The sequence below is a fragment of the Lathamus discolor genome, chromosome 22, assembly GCF_037157495.1.
Source record: "Lathamus discolor isolate bLatDis1 chromosome 22, bLatDis1.hap1, whole genome shotgun sequence".
Lineage (NCBI taxonomy): Eukaryota > Metazoa > Chordata > Aves > Psittaciformes > Psittacidae > Lathamus > Lathamus discolor.
In genome coordinates, this window is record NC_088905.1 from 1,630,197 (window position 1) to 1,644,492 (window position 14,296).

At 47.2% G+C, this 14,296-nt stretch overlaps 1 protein-coding gene across 14 annotated transcripts in view; it reads left to right on the plus strand.

Moving 5' to 3' along the window:
• Nucleotides 1–14,296, plus strand: part of AAK1 (AP2 associated kinase 1) — an 80,430-nt gene that overhangs the window by 20,824 nt on the left and 45,310 nt on the right. For all 14 annotated transcript variants that reach the window (XM_065659353.1, XM_065659354.1, XM_065659340.1 and 11 more), the window contains exons 2-5: nucleotides 3,463–3,581; nucleotides 5,490–5,598; nucleotides 7,835–7,977; nucleotides 13,042–13,163. In XM_065659353.1, coding sequence (XP_065515425.1) covers nucleotides 3,463–3,581; nucleotides 5,490–5,598; nucleotides 7,835–7,977; nucleotides 13,042–13,163 — 493 coding nt within the window. The remainder of the gene's footprint in view (nucleotides 1–3,462; nucleotides 3,582–5,489; nucleotides 5,599–7,834; nucleotides 7,978–13,041; nucleotides 13,164–14,296) is intronic.

Here is a 14,296-nt window from a genome sequence, read left to right on the forward strand (position 1 = left end):
AGCTCTCACAAGAGAGTTAAAAGCTAACGTAAGTGTTTTAGTTTCAGCTTGATGCTATGAAAAGCCACCAGAGCTTTTTAGAGCCATTTGTGTATGAGGAGTGTGGCAAGAAGCTGCTGTTCTTTGTGCTCTTTCTCTATCCCTTTCCCTCATCCTCCTGCTGTTTTACTGTCTGCAGTCCTGTTCTCTGCAGCAAAACTGGGAGTGCTGAAGCCAATTAGCAGTGGAAGAGTAATAAATGCAGAGAAATTCAAATGAAGGTGGTATTTTTCACACTTCCTCTGATTGAAATGTGGAATGACGACCTGAGGGGAGTGAGGCACTCTTGAGAAGAGAAGCTGCATGGAGACCTCAAAGCAGCTTCCAGTGTCTGAAGGGGGCTACAAGGATGCTGGAGAGGGGCTCTTCATCAGGGACTGTAGAGATAGGACAAGGGGTGATGGGTTCAGAATGAAACAGGGGGAGTTCAGGTTGGAGATAAGGCAGAAGCTCTTCCCTGTGAGGGTGCTGAGGCGCTGGCACAGGGTGCCCAGAGAAGCTGTGGCTGCCCCATCCCTGGCAGTGCTCAAGGCCAGGTTGGACACGGGCTTGGAGCAAGCTGCTCCAGTGGAAGGGGTCCCTGCCCGTGGCAGGGATTGGAGCTGGATGAGCTTTAAGGTCCATTCCAACCCAAACCAGTCTGGGATTGTGTTGTGCCTTTCTGGGTACTGTTTACTGGGCTCAGTAAATGGAATTTGGAAGGAGTATTGTGCTCTGTTTAACTGAGACAATCAGACTGGATGACACAGAGAATAGTTAAGGTTGGAAAGGACCTTAAGATCATGCAGTTCCAACCCCCCTGCCATGGGCAGTTTTACAGGATAGTTAAGACTTTGCACCCTCTCTTGAGTGTACGTGGATCATCAAATTTTGCTTCTCCAAAGGCAGGCGCTTACTCTAGGTCGCTGTGTGACAACTGCTGTGTGCACCCTGATGAAATCAATGCTTGTTTTCTCTGCAGAGCAGCATGCCGCTTTTACTAGTAGCAAAGTTGTCATGTTTTAATCTGCAGCCAGTGGGAGTTCAATAATGAAGTAATCAAATGGGTAGGTGTATTTGCAGACAAAAGAAGTTGAATGATTTTGCAGCGCTTCTGTGTGTGGTGTCGTCACGTGAAGTCTGCATGAGTTAAAGGTAAGGGAGAGGACACAAGGAAGGCCAGGTTGGACAGAGCCTTGGGTGACATGGTTTAAGAAGAAGGAAAAACAGGAGGGGGTTTCTTGCAGTCTCAGTTATCATCTGGAGCTGGATGAGCTTTACGGTCCCTTCCAACCCAAACCAGTTTGGGATTCCATGGTCTCCAAAACAGAAGCAGGAGCCAAATCCTTCAGGTGGAAGAGGATGCCTGCAACATTTGTAGAGTTGTCACAATAGGAAAGTCATAGGAAAATTACATAGGATCATAGAATAGTTAGGGTTGGATAGGACCGTACGATCATGAAGTTCCAACCCCCTACCATGGGCAGGGACCCCTTCCACTGGAGCAGCTTGCTCCAAGCCCCATCCAACCTGGCCTTGAGCACTGCCAGGAGTGACTTTGTTCATCAGCCCAGCATCCAGGCTAGAGAAGTGCCTTGCCCGGCGCTTTGCTAATGAGACATGAGCAGTTGGTCTTGGGTACTGGTCCCACTTCAGCTGAAGAAGAAGGGCCTTAAATTTAGTGGATCTGCTGTTTCAAGGAAGTTGAATTGCTCTTTGTGCTGCTCAGCTCTTGTTTCCTTCTGCTGGGTGGTGTAAACAGAGGTACAGTGTCCTGCTGGCTTCCAGGCCTGGCAGGAGGAGCCCTGAGAAGGGAACTGCACCCCTGGAGAGGAGGCTTTTGCCTTCAGTGAAAGACAGAGTGAAGAGTGTTGTGCTTGCCCAGTTTTAATGATAACTGAGACTGCAAGAAACCCCCTCCTGTTTTTCTTTCTTCTTATTCTCTCCATTGCATTCTTTTGCAACTTCTCTGGGGCTGCTGTGGGTTAGTTCTGCCCCTTAAAGTCAATGGGGCTTCCTTGGCAAACCCGGGCTACTTCCTATGGCCAACTATGATGTGTAAAACTAGGGGGTTTGTATGCTGAGAGATTCTTTACTTCAAAGCTCTTGTGCTGACAGGCATGGGATCTGCATCTGGAACTCCTGTGATTGTTTTGGCTCTAATGGGATGCTGTAGAGCTGTGTGCTGAGGGATGGGGAGGGCTGTCCTTTGAGCACAGCAGTGCTGTCTGGTTGTTTGCTCTTTTCCAGTCTTTTCTTGGTAAAAATAAATCCCAGTTTTAGTAAAAGCTTCAGTGGGCCTTTAGGCTCTGGTGATTGATTTGTGAACAGCTTTAAGCACCAGTTGCTGCAAGACTGGAGTTGTCAAATTAAACCTATTTTAACACTCAATTTTACCCAAATGTGGCTTTCTCGCTTGTTCCGTTTTACATGATTTAAGTGTTAGATAACCCTTCGTAGTAATTATGTACAACCATGTCCAATATAACTCTGTATGTGTTGTTACCTGATGGTGTCTGGCAACAGAATGGGATTCTCCAAAGGGCTCAGACTTTAAAAGTGGGAATTCTTTGGGGTGTGACTGGCTCTTTAGTCTGTAACTGCAGCTTTTGGTGTAGTGGGACTTCAAAAGTCCTTAAGCATCAAAGAAATATGTGCTGTCATACAAGGTAACAGAGCAAATGAAGTGCTCTTAGGTTGTGGCATCAACAGTGTTGTGCAGCACTTCTTGGATACATGAGACTCTTTGGATGTATTTGGGTCTCTGAAGCCAGGTGGGAAACTTTGATACCCGAATACTTGCATCAGCTTTTCCTCCATCTATCCAGGCCTAAAACCCTGAGATCTTGATGCATTGCTACCAGGCGAAAAGCTTTCATCCTGAACAAGTCCAGCATCTCAGGAGTCCTGACATTGCTACCAGCAATGCCCACAGAATGAATTGCGGTTGGTTGGGGTGTGAGATTTGTTCTTCTGGCCTTTCTTAAAAGCCCTGCCATCAAACCATGGGTGCGAGATAGTTTCTAATGCTTCTGGCTCAAACCAGCTCTGTAATGTGACTTTGCTTCCAAAGCTGGGGAGCCTTTTAAGTACAGGCCTTTGGTGAGTCAGTGGATGATCTCTGCCTCTGGTTTCTGTCCAAGGCAACGTTGCTGTTTATACTTCAGCTTTCTTCTTCATAATGGGAGTTAATGGAGCAGTGTCTGGCAGGACAAGTAACCAGTGTAATTGCTTGGGTTTAGGGTAATGTTAAATGTGAGCTTTGGTTCAAGATTTTCCCCCTTGGATTCCTCTCGGTTCCCAGAAATAACCATTTAGGAAGAGTGGGAGCTAAGGACATGTGAGGGTGGCTGCTGCGTGTCCTCCCTCTTCCAGAGGCAGGGTTGGAGGCAAGGAGCAAGAGGTTTCTTTGCTAATGAACGGGGCGGTTTGTGTCTTCCCCAGGTGGATTTGCAATAGTGTTTCTGGTGAGGACTAACAACGGGATGAAATGTGCCCTCAAGCGGATGTACGTCAACAACGAGTACGACCTGCAGGTCTGCAAAAGGGAGATCCAGATCATGGTAAGTCATCACCCAGCCTGGGTGTGGGGTGGTGTGAGAGCCGGGTCACATTCTGCCTGTGATCTGTGTAGCAGCTTGTCCCAAACGGTGTGTTTTCATAGCAGAATTGGCTTGCTTTTGGAAAGATCTAACTCTTGCAGTTAGCAGCTATGTGGAAATCTCTTTTTGACCTATTTAAAATGGACATGGTTTCAGTGCACAAGAAAATCATGGAAGGTGAAAAAGCAGAGGGAATTTCAGGAAAAAGAGGGGAGGAAAAGCCTTTCCCTCTTCCTGGGAAAAGGAAGAGCTGAAGAGGTGAGCTGAGAGGGGGTGTTAAACTTCAGTCTAACAGTCTTCAGGGCAGGGCTAAAGTCTTCACCCTTTTAGACTTCATCAGAAAAGGCTGATGATGCTGATGTACCATCTCTGAACTCCGGCCAGTGTGTGAATGGGAGACCTCCATCCCGAGATCAGTTTGTATCATGATAGCTCCTGTCTTTGGGGTTGGGATGGTTATCTCTGTATTGATGAGGTTGATAGATTAAAACAGTGTTTGTGGGGTGGTTACTGCCTGGCCTTGTGAAACGGAGTTATTTATAATAAGCACTGAGATGTGTCTCTAGATTATTGGATACAAGGAGCTATAGATATTTTTAATAGTTGTTTTAAACTTAACATCTCTAAATAAAGAAGAAATTGAGATGGTCCCCATAGATTTGCTTGGCCTTGCTTGGAGCCTGGTAAACATGGAAAGTGCCCCATTTGAAGCTGTATTCAGAGATCCTGATGAACACTTTGAGCAGCTCTGAGGCAGGGAATGGAATCTAAGGTCCTGATTCTGCTCATTTACAGCACAAGGTGTAGGTTTGGGGCAGAGGATCTTCAGAGCAGCTCTTACCTGTAGCAGTTCTGGGTTGTGTTTTGAAGTAGCTTTAAATTAGGTTAATACCTTTAACTTCTGGAGTTGGGCGATAGCGCAGTGGAGCTTTTGGGCATGGTTTGTTGTCACTGTAGCTAATGCTATGTGGGAAAAGTTGAGATTAGATCTTACATCAAAGCTTGGAGCTGTGCTCTCAAAGCTTCTTTGCTTTTGCTTGCTGCTGTCTCCTTCATGTGAGATGAGGAATGTGTGGCTAACCTGGAAGGCAAGGGTGAGGAGTATCCTTCTCACTTGGCAGGTCCACTTGCTTCCATACCGAAGTCTATCAGAAGCACTTACCTTTTGTCTTGAAGAAACCAGTACATAACTCAAAGGGAATATTTGCTTCTTTCCTTGCTTCTGTGCAATAAAGAATTCCTTTAAACTTAGCTTTAACTCTACAGTATTACAGCAGATCGTGGCCAGCAGAATCTTTTGCTGGTGAAGCTGAATGTGTGTGAAGGAGGTGTCCCAAAGAAACGACTTTTCCCCGCATGTGTCATGAATAAGTCATTGGTCTGAGAACTTGTGCTTTGATCCATTGAAGTACTGAAGGTTCTTCTAAAACCAAGGTTAAGGTTTATTACCCTAATGGGGTTTTGGAGCGTGTGAAGATCTGAGATACTGTTCACCAGCAGAAGAGTGGAAGGCAATGAGAAAAGCAAGCACAACATGTCCACATCACCACCACCACCACCTTCCTTGTTCTCCCTGCTATGGGAAAGAGGAGCAGCTCCAGGTGGCTTGGCCTGAGCCATCTAAGGGAGCATGCAGAGATCTGGAGTGATCCTTGGATGAGTTAGTTCAGCAGGGTGGCTGTTTGCCTCAAATCCTTCTGGAAGGAGAACAGGTAGTGATAGACCTCAGGTTTAAGTCGCATATGATGATTAATCCAGAGTTGTGCCTGTCCTGAAGAGCTGGGAAAGCTGAGTAGTGTAGAGGAGCCAGGTAGAAAGGTTGCTCACTCTACATGGCTGGCTTGGCCTTTGAGTTTATCTGTCTTACAGCGGGATCTGTCTGGCCACAAGAACATTGTGGGATACATTGACTCCAGTATAAACTCCGTGAGCAGCGGGGACGTGTGGGAAGTGCTCATCCTGATGGACTTCTGCCGAGGTGAGTGGTGTTCCTTGGGGATTTGCCTCTTTTCAGTGCTTACAAGAAACTTGCACAGCATCTTCCTGTAAAAAAATCAAACCTCTTCCTAGGCCTGGCCCTTCCTTGGCTCCCAAGGAACTGCCATGCAAAGCTAAAACTGGGGGTGGAAAAGAGGTGATGTTGACTCTGCTGATGGGATTTGTAATGCCTTTGCCCCTGCCCAGGGTGGTCCTGAATCCTTTCTGTTGTGAAGGACAATCCTTAAATATGTATATATTGCTGTTTTCCATAGGCTGATCTACACAGGAAGCAGCTGTTACAAAGCTGCCAGGCTGTGGAATGAAATTCTCCTTCACTTTATATCAGATTGCAAGCTTTTTTCCACTTCAGCCTGACTTAGGATTGTTCTGGAAGAAGCACGAAACGAATAACATGAAGCCAAGAAGTACTCCTTTTACCTCTGACCTTTTTGCTTGGCTGTCTCTAGCCAGGCAGGCTCTTCCAGGCTTTTCCAGATGTCCTAAAGCTTTGATCTCCTGTGGCTAGGATGTGGTGGTTGGAAAATAACATGTTCCAATGCCTCTCACAGGAATAGTGTTAAGCAAAACCAATGTTTTGGCCAGGTGACTTCACAAGTCTGTGGCTGCTTTTGGATGGTTGCAGCTGATGGAAATAGGCATTCATGGCACCATGCACAAGCCAGGTGCATTGTAGCATGAACAACTACATGCTAAAATGCTTTTAAGCATGTCTGGTAGAGCTTTGTGTTCTGCCATGACCTCTTTGCTGCTTCATTTTGATGCAGGAATCTTGATTAACTGCATTGGGTTTGTTTGCTGGTAAAAGGAAGAGCCTTATGTGGAGTTTTGCTGAAGGAATCATTACCTAAGCTCTCTGCAGGCCTTAAACCTGAGTATCACAAGGAGAGCTGTAAGAAACAGGCCTGGGCAGTGCTAGTAAATCCTTACTCTGCTCCAGGTTGCAGAGCTCATGGTGGAGGGAAGTACAAACCATAGCAAGAGAATGCACTCCCTGCAGCTACATCAGCCTCCCCTCTGTACCACAATGACCTAAAAATGTGTCTTTCTAAGGTGTTTCCTTCCATCTGAAAGGCGGAGAGCTGTAAGGTGGTTGTTTCTTGTAGGCGAGGCCCTTAATGCCATGGGTTAGTGGTGCCCTTGGCAGTGCTGGAGAGTGGTTGGACTGGATGAGCTTAAAGGTCTTTTCCAGCCTGGTTGATTCCATGATTCTCACATGGTTTGCTTTTGTCAGATGCCCTGCTCAGCACACATCTGCCTCTGTCTCCAGCATTCAGACTGAAGCACAGGAATTGCTGTTACGTGTTGGTTTTTCCCTTTTGTGTCCCAACAGCTTCCAAACCAAATCAGTGTCTTTGTGTGCAGAACTGCGCTCGCTTGGAATGGGAAATGTTCGCAGCTGTTTATTAGGCTGAGCTTTCCTTTTGTCCCATGCAAATGACTTTTTCTGGCACTTGTGATGTGAAATGATGTGGTTTTGCATTGCCAAAGGTTCAGAAAGGAGATTTTTTTCCCCCTGTGTATATAGGGTGCTTTGAGAGGGGAAGAAGTGGATTGTTTTGGAAAGGCCTTGGCAGCGACAAAACCTGAAATCTGAGGCAAATTCAGGACTCATTCAGGAAAACTTGCTTTGGTTTGTCTGGAGTTTCCCTTGTTCAGATGGATTTTAAGCTTGCTTTGCCACTCTATGACTTTAGCCAAGCCACTTGGTTGTGTATAGGGGATTTTAGTAGCTCGCTTTCCCCCTCCTCTTGCTTATATGTGGCAAACTACTCTTTGGACTGTGCGTGCCCCATATTCAGCCTTTTATTTCTCTAGCCTGCCAAAAAGAAGTCTTTTGAAGAAGAAAGGGAAAGATGTGGCTTAGAATCACATCTGAGCATTAACGCAGCCAGGCGACTGCGGGCCTTAGAAGCTAACTTGTTGCTCTTGTTCGAAGACGAGATGCAACGCCTCCTGCCAGATATGCAGACCCCCCTTGGTTTAGATGAGGACATGAGAACAGCACAAGATAAGAAGCTTCTGGGGAAGGTTTGGTGTGAATTTGGCATTTGAACTGACTGTACAGCCACAGTGTGGGGAGCAGATAAAGACAGGTGATGTCTGCTAGGACTGGGGCTTAGACCAGGCCAGCCCTCGCTTTGCTTTGCTTTCCTTGCAGTTTCCCTTGTTCCAGCCCCGTCCCTGCTCTCACTCTTGGTGCTCTTTCTGCTCAGGGGGTCAGGTGGTGAACCTCATGAACCAGCGCCTGCAGACAGGCTTCACGGAGACCGAGGTCCTGCAGATCTTCTGCGACACCTGCGAGGCCGTCGCCAGGTTGCACCAGTGTAAAACACCCATAATCCACAGGGATTTGAAGGTGAGTTGTGGATTCCACTGGTACAGCAGGGAGTGGGCATCCTCCTCCACGTGTCTGTCTGCTGCCTACGCCACGGCAGACAGGCTTGGAATGCTGGTGCTGTGCTTCTGTTAGCAGTGAGGAAAAGCGGGCATAAATATCTCTCTGTATTGGAAGATAAAAACAGAGATGAGCCTCTCATTGCTCCTTACCATATGTTTGCCATCTAGAGATCTCCTTAAAGCACACAAACGGTGGTGAACAGTTCTGGTTTGCACAGATGAAAGTAGCGGATGAATTATTCAGGGAGACTTTCTACCACCTGAAACAGGAATGATGTTAGAAGGTAGGGAGCAAAAAGCAGGCTGTAAATTTGTTCCCTGGACCCACGTTAAAAGGATCCCTCCGGAGATGTTGGCCTTGGGGCAGGAGGCGTTGGAAGCTTTTGAAACTGGCCTCTAACTCTCTGTTGACCATGAAAGTGCATTGTAAAGCTCTTGTGTGCTTAGCTGGGAACAGAGGGGATTGCTTTGGAAAAATCCCATGCCTATCATCAAACAAACGGAAAGATGTTCCCTTTCTTCTTGAGCAGCTCATAAAATGCCTGAATAACACATTCAGCCATGAAGGAGGCTCCCATGTGCATTTGAAATTCAGATGTGCTTTGTAGGTCAGGCTCTGCTTTCCGAGCCCTCAACAGATGTTTGCTTTGTGCTGCTGGTTATAGGAGCAAAAGACCCCACATGTGCCAACGAGAGCCAGGTAGTGCAGGGAGGGGGGAAATCCTCAGGATTTGGTGTGATTTAACATGTTTCATGAGGCTTGGGAACAGGGACCTCTTCAGATGATATTAACCCTGCTGTTACCTTTTGCTGTTCATAAGGAACAAACTCATTGTGTGGCACGTGAATGAATTCTGGGACATCTGTGGTGGGTTAATGAGCTGATCTTGAGTGCTGCTTTCTACACTGAGCTGTGATTGAAAGGGGCTGTTATGGTCTAATGTCCAGCCTGCTGCTGTGTGCTTAGATCAGTAAAGCTTCTGCAAGGCCTGTCTCTTGGTAGGCTGTGCCCAAGGAAAAAGAGTTGGCTCTTCTCTGCTTTGTGGCATGTTTCCCGCTTGACTGTTGTGTTATTTCTATTGGGATGGCCTCTGCAGCTCCTGCCACAATTGGGAATCCAAGTGCTAACACAAAATGAATGGTTTAGATATGTTTTCACTTTGAGTTCAAACTCAAGTGCCAAGAGGGAGCTGTAATTCCAAGAGAGACATTAGGGCCAGCAAAGCTTTGTATGAGTTCTGAGTGTAAGGAAAGGCATCCCCAGGTAGGTGTTTTGCTGGGAGAACACAACCCTGTTGAAGGGTGAAGATGTTGACTTTGGGGACTGGGGGCTTTTTTTGCCTTCCAGCTCTTTGATGTTGTTCTAATGCTGGAGGTTCCTGCCCAGAAAGCTCTGCCAGCAGAAGGGAAGCTGTGAATAATCTCCAGGCCCTTTCAGTGCAGCTGGATTAGCTTCAGTGGCCTGTAGCTGTGATTCTGAATTAACCCAACAGGCTTTGCCTGAAGCAGAACAACCTCTTGTTGGCACAGTCTCCAACTGGTGGTATGTAACCAGCAGCTGGGGACAACACCTTCGAGCAGCTTGCCTATAAGCAAACATGGACAACTCACTGCAAATAACGGCCATGAAAAATACAGTGTGTGATCCCTAGGGTGCGTGTTAAGGTTTTCTTTCCTGATCATACAATCATGGAATGGTTTGGGTTGGAAAGGAATTTAAGATCATCCAGTTCCAACCCCTGCCACGGGCAGGGACCCCTTCCACTGGAGCAGCTTGCTCCAAGCCCCTGTGTCCAACCTGGCCTTGAGCACTGCCAGGGATGGGGCAGCCACAGCTTCTCTGGGCAGCCTGTGCCAGCACCTCAGCGCCCTCACAGGGAAGTGCTTCTGCCTAAGAGCTCATCTCAGTCTCCCCTCTGGCAGATTAAAGCCATTCCCCTTGGCCTGTCCCTACAGGCCCTTGTCAGAAGACAGTGATAATGGCTACCCCTGAGGAGCTGTGTCAGCCCGTCCTTGTGTGCTTAGAGATGCAGGGTGTGCAGTACAGGGGGTGATGCTTGTTCCCATGTGCTTTGACTGCCATGGAACCAGGTGTATTTTGATGCTGCTTTTTCCCTAGAAATTAGGAAGCCCCTCACGTGCTACCCCTGCCCTAGTTAGGAGCTCTAGAAGAGGCCCTGTAAGCCTACAGCCTTGCCTTGTGTGGTTACCTTTGCTTGTTCTTGCAGGTGTTTTCCTTGCCCTCAGGGTTCACAGGCTATTGCTGCTGCAGAGCTTTCCCTGGAGTAAGAATTCCCGTTTCTTTACGTTAGGCCTTTTAATAGTGGAGAACAAATGGCCAAATCTTCTTCTGGCTGTGTGTTAATATTACCCTGGCTGTGAAATCTCTGCTTTGAAGCTGGAATCTAGTAAGAGAAACTATAACTGTCAGGCCCCAGAGAAGGGGGGTTAGTGAAGTGGGGGGAGCACAAAATCTATCTATCCTTGCTGATAACTATTTACACAGCTCCTGTCTACCTGGTGGCAGTTGTTTGCGTAACGTGGTTTATATTTAACCTTTCCAGTCTCACATCCTATACCTCACATTGTTAAAAGCACCAGCTTCGAGCCAGCTTTGATTTCTACAGCTCGGAGCTTTCCACAGTGAGACATCTCCCATTTTACCTGTGCTGCTTCAAGTCTGACCCCATCTTGCTCCAGGAGTGGCTTGTGGATGAGTGGCTGATTTGTCTTGCGGCAGACACCCAGCAGGATACACCAAAATACTCTGTCAGTCACCCCAGAGGATGCTGTTGATCAAAACAGCTTTGTCCTTCCCTCTCTCTGCTTTCTGAAGTAAGAATCTTGTGCTCTCCCATTAAGGATTTAGTTTCTTTTGCTTTTATTGCAGCAGCAGCAGCGTTTCCCAGTGTTGCTCTTCTCTGTGGTGTGATAAGGGAGTCATGCTGTGCTGCTCTTATCTCGCTGTCTTCCATCACCCTGCTTTGTAATGCCAAGTCTTGCCCTGATGCCACCAACAAGCTTCTGCCTGGAATGTGTTTGCCTGGATCTGTGTGCAGAGTGTGATATGTAAAATTCTTGAGTCCTCTATTGGTAAACCCTTGTATCGGCCATGTTAAGCATATGGCTGTGCCAAAATCAGGCAGTGCTCTTAGATGTCACATTGCATTCGTTTCTTGGCTATGAAATAGTAAATAAGCTTTCAGAAGCAAATAGTGGATGGTGCCACAGGAGAAAGGGATGTTGAAATGTCTCTTTAGAGACTGGAAGGTGCAGGAGGGCAAGCTGAGAGTGTACCTGGGTTGTGCATCCCACCCACATCATCATGTGAGCTTAGAAGCACTGGCCTTAGAAGCTATTGCTGTCATGAGAAGATGATAAGTGTTGATTTTGCTAGTTAAAGACAGCTTTATTCCTTATCCCTCACCAGTGTGTGTCTGTACAGTCTTGTAGAACCCCAGCCTGGTTTGGGTTGGAAGGGACCTCAAAGCTGATCCAGCTCCAAACCCCTGCCACAGGCAGGGACCCCTTCCACTGGAGCAGCTTGCTCCAAGCCCCTGTGTCCAACCTGGCCTTGAGCACTGCCAGGGATGGGGCAGCCACAGCTTCTCTGGGCACCCTGTGCCAGTGCCTCAGCACCCTCACAGGGAAGAGCTTCTGCCTTACCTCCAACCTGAACTCCCCCTGTTTCAGTCTGAACCCATCACCCCTTGTCCTATCCCTGCAGTCCCTGATGAAGAGCCCCTCTCGAGCATCCTTATAGCCCCTTTCAGACACTGGAAGCTGCTCCGAGTTCTTTGCTCATCTTCTCCAGCTTGACAGCCCCAAGAGTCTTCTTATGACTTCAGGTTTCAGCAAAGGAAATCATTTGTTTCAGAGGGTAAAGGCAGAAGCTGCACACTCACAGTTTCCCTTAAAGGTGTTTTTTAGAGGCATGAAAACCTGACATTCGGCACATCAAAGACTGCAGCTGGAGTTGCAAGCGTTGAGCAGTGCTGGCAAGTGACTGAGAAGTCACGTTGGACTTCTCGGCCAGATAAAGTGGAAGGGCTCTTCTGGAAGTGTTTGCAGGGAATAGGGAATGTTTGCAGGGAATAGGGAATAACACTGTCAGTGTTGATCTCGGGAGAACATCTGTGCATGGTGCTTTATCCAAAGCAGAAGGATGCTGGAGGGGGAAGGGGTGTTGTTTAACCCTTGGTTTCAAGCCAGCCTTTCCCCCCTCAGCTGTTCTGCTTTGGCTGCGTTTTCTGGTGCTTCAAATGCTGACTCCTTCTTTTTCTTTCCTTCTTGTAAAGATCAGCCTTGCTGGGGAGCTCTGCTTCCAAAGGCTTTTGTTAGTCCGCAGTTCTGGGGTGGGTTTGGGGAGATAGCTGAGCAGTGTGTTTTATCTCGTGGCTGTAACTGAGCATTTGACATTGATTGAAGAGAAATACATTCAAACCTGGGTGTATTCCCTTGAGAGAGCATCTTGGTAATGCCACTGTGCAGATGAGGAGCTGGAATACAGGCCTGCTCTGCCAAAGCAAAGACTGAACCCAGGTTTTTCCACATCTTAGGTCAGTGGTGAACCATTCAGACAGCTTTCCTAGGTGGATGCAAACTGACCCTTTGTTCCTGCATGGTCAAGTGTGAGTGTTTAGGGGAAAGGCAGTGGCTGCTGGCTTGATTTCTTGACTTTCAGCTCTCCCAGGTGTTGCTTTCAGCATGTGTTTCAGTTGTCTCATTCCAAACAATACTGAAAAGAAAGGGCTTATCTTTTCAGTAGCACTTGGTGGTCTTAGCAGAGGCAAGCTAATGTGCTTGCGAAAGGAGAGGGGAGAGGTGGCAGAGGGAAGACAGTTCCTAGTTACAGCTATGCTTCCATGATTTGACTTCTGTTTCAGGAGATGTGACAGAGGTTTGATGCCTGTTTCCTTTGCTGTCGTGTTATGCTTTTATGTCAGACATACCTATGTCTTCAGGCACTAAAAGCTCATCTGAAGAACACCAATGAGTTTTTGTCTTTTTGTGATGCTTGTAGGTTGAAAACATCCTGCTGCACGACCGTGGCCACTATGTCCTGTGTGACTTTGGGAGTGCTACTAACAAATTCCAGAACCCTCAAACAGAAGGGGTGAATGCGGTAGAGGAGGAGATCAAAAAGTAAGCGTGCTTTTCCTTTGCAACTCAGACACAGTTTGTATTTGAAGTATCTGCTGCAGGTAAGTGCCTGGGGGAAGGTGAAACAATAAACTGAGCTTGATGTAATTGCTTTGGACCTGAAAGACTGAGGCATTACTGCAGAGAAGCTGCCCACGTTGAGGGGGTAGTGACCTGTTCTGTTATGTATGGGGTCTGTCTCTGTCCTTCCTCTATCTTGGCTTCTTTGAGCTGTGTGATACAGCAGATGACAGAATCCCTGTCCTCCACAAGCATAAATCCTTGCAGTGATTAAGGGAACTCATGGCCTGACTCCTCAGCCCCTAGGATCCTTGAGGTGTTTCATCTGGCTCTTTCTCTTGCTGCATGCACAACCAGCTGTATGATAGCAACGAGGTGCACCCTGATGCTTTTGAAAAGGGGCCTTAGGTGGCAGTTCAGTAGGACATAGGTGAGGAATGGGGCACTGTCTGGGTCCTTTGTCTTGCTTTAGTTGTATAACATCTCTGCTGCAGATGTTCCAATTCTGTTAATACAATGTTCTGGTTAGAAAAGAGCAAATGCCTCCTTTTTGTTAGGATTCAGTTCCACCTGCATGGATTTCTTAGGCTTCTTTGGCTGAAGCTGCTAGTCTGACATTGCAGCCCCTTTCGAGCCCTTTTCTATAGGCTTGTACACTTACTAACAAACCTATAGAAACGTTGCCTTTAGCAATGCTTTCTTGTGAACAAGGTAAAGAGCATGTGAGGTGCCACAGCCAAAATTATAGGAAATCTTCTCATAGGACTCTCTTCAACTGTGGTGCAGTTTCCAGCTTTTCTGTTTGTTAAAAAGAGGCAGATTCTACCTATGTTTGTGATGCAGAATAACCTTTCCCTTGTGTACAATGACTCTGAGCAGGACTCTGGGTATGGAAGCCTATTTATCAGGAGCCACATATCCAGTTACAATCTTTGTAATTCACTTGGCCAAAGCCCCATCAGTGAGGACATTGCAGAGGACATTTGGCTGCTGACCTTGTTAATACTCTGAATCCTTGGATATTCCTGTTCTAGTTCTTAAAATGACTGCACAGATTTAGGAGTGCATTGCTCGCTTTAGGCAGGATCTTGGTCTCTGCTTTGGTTCCACAGGGC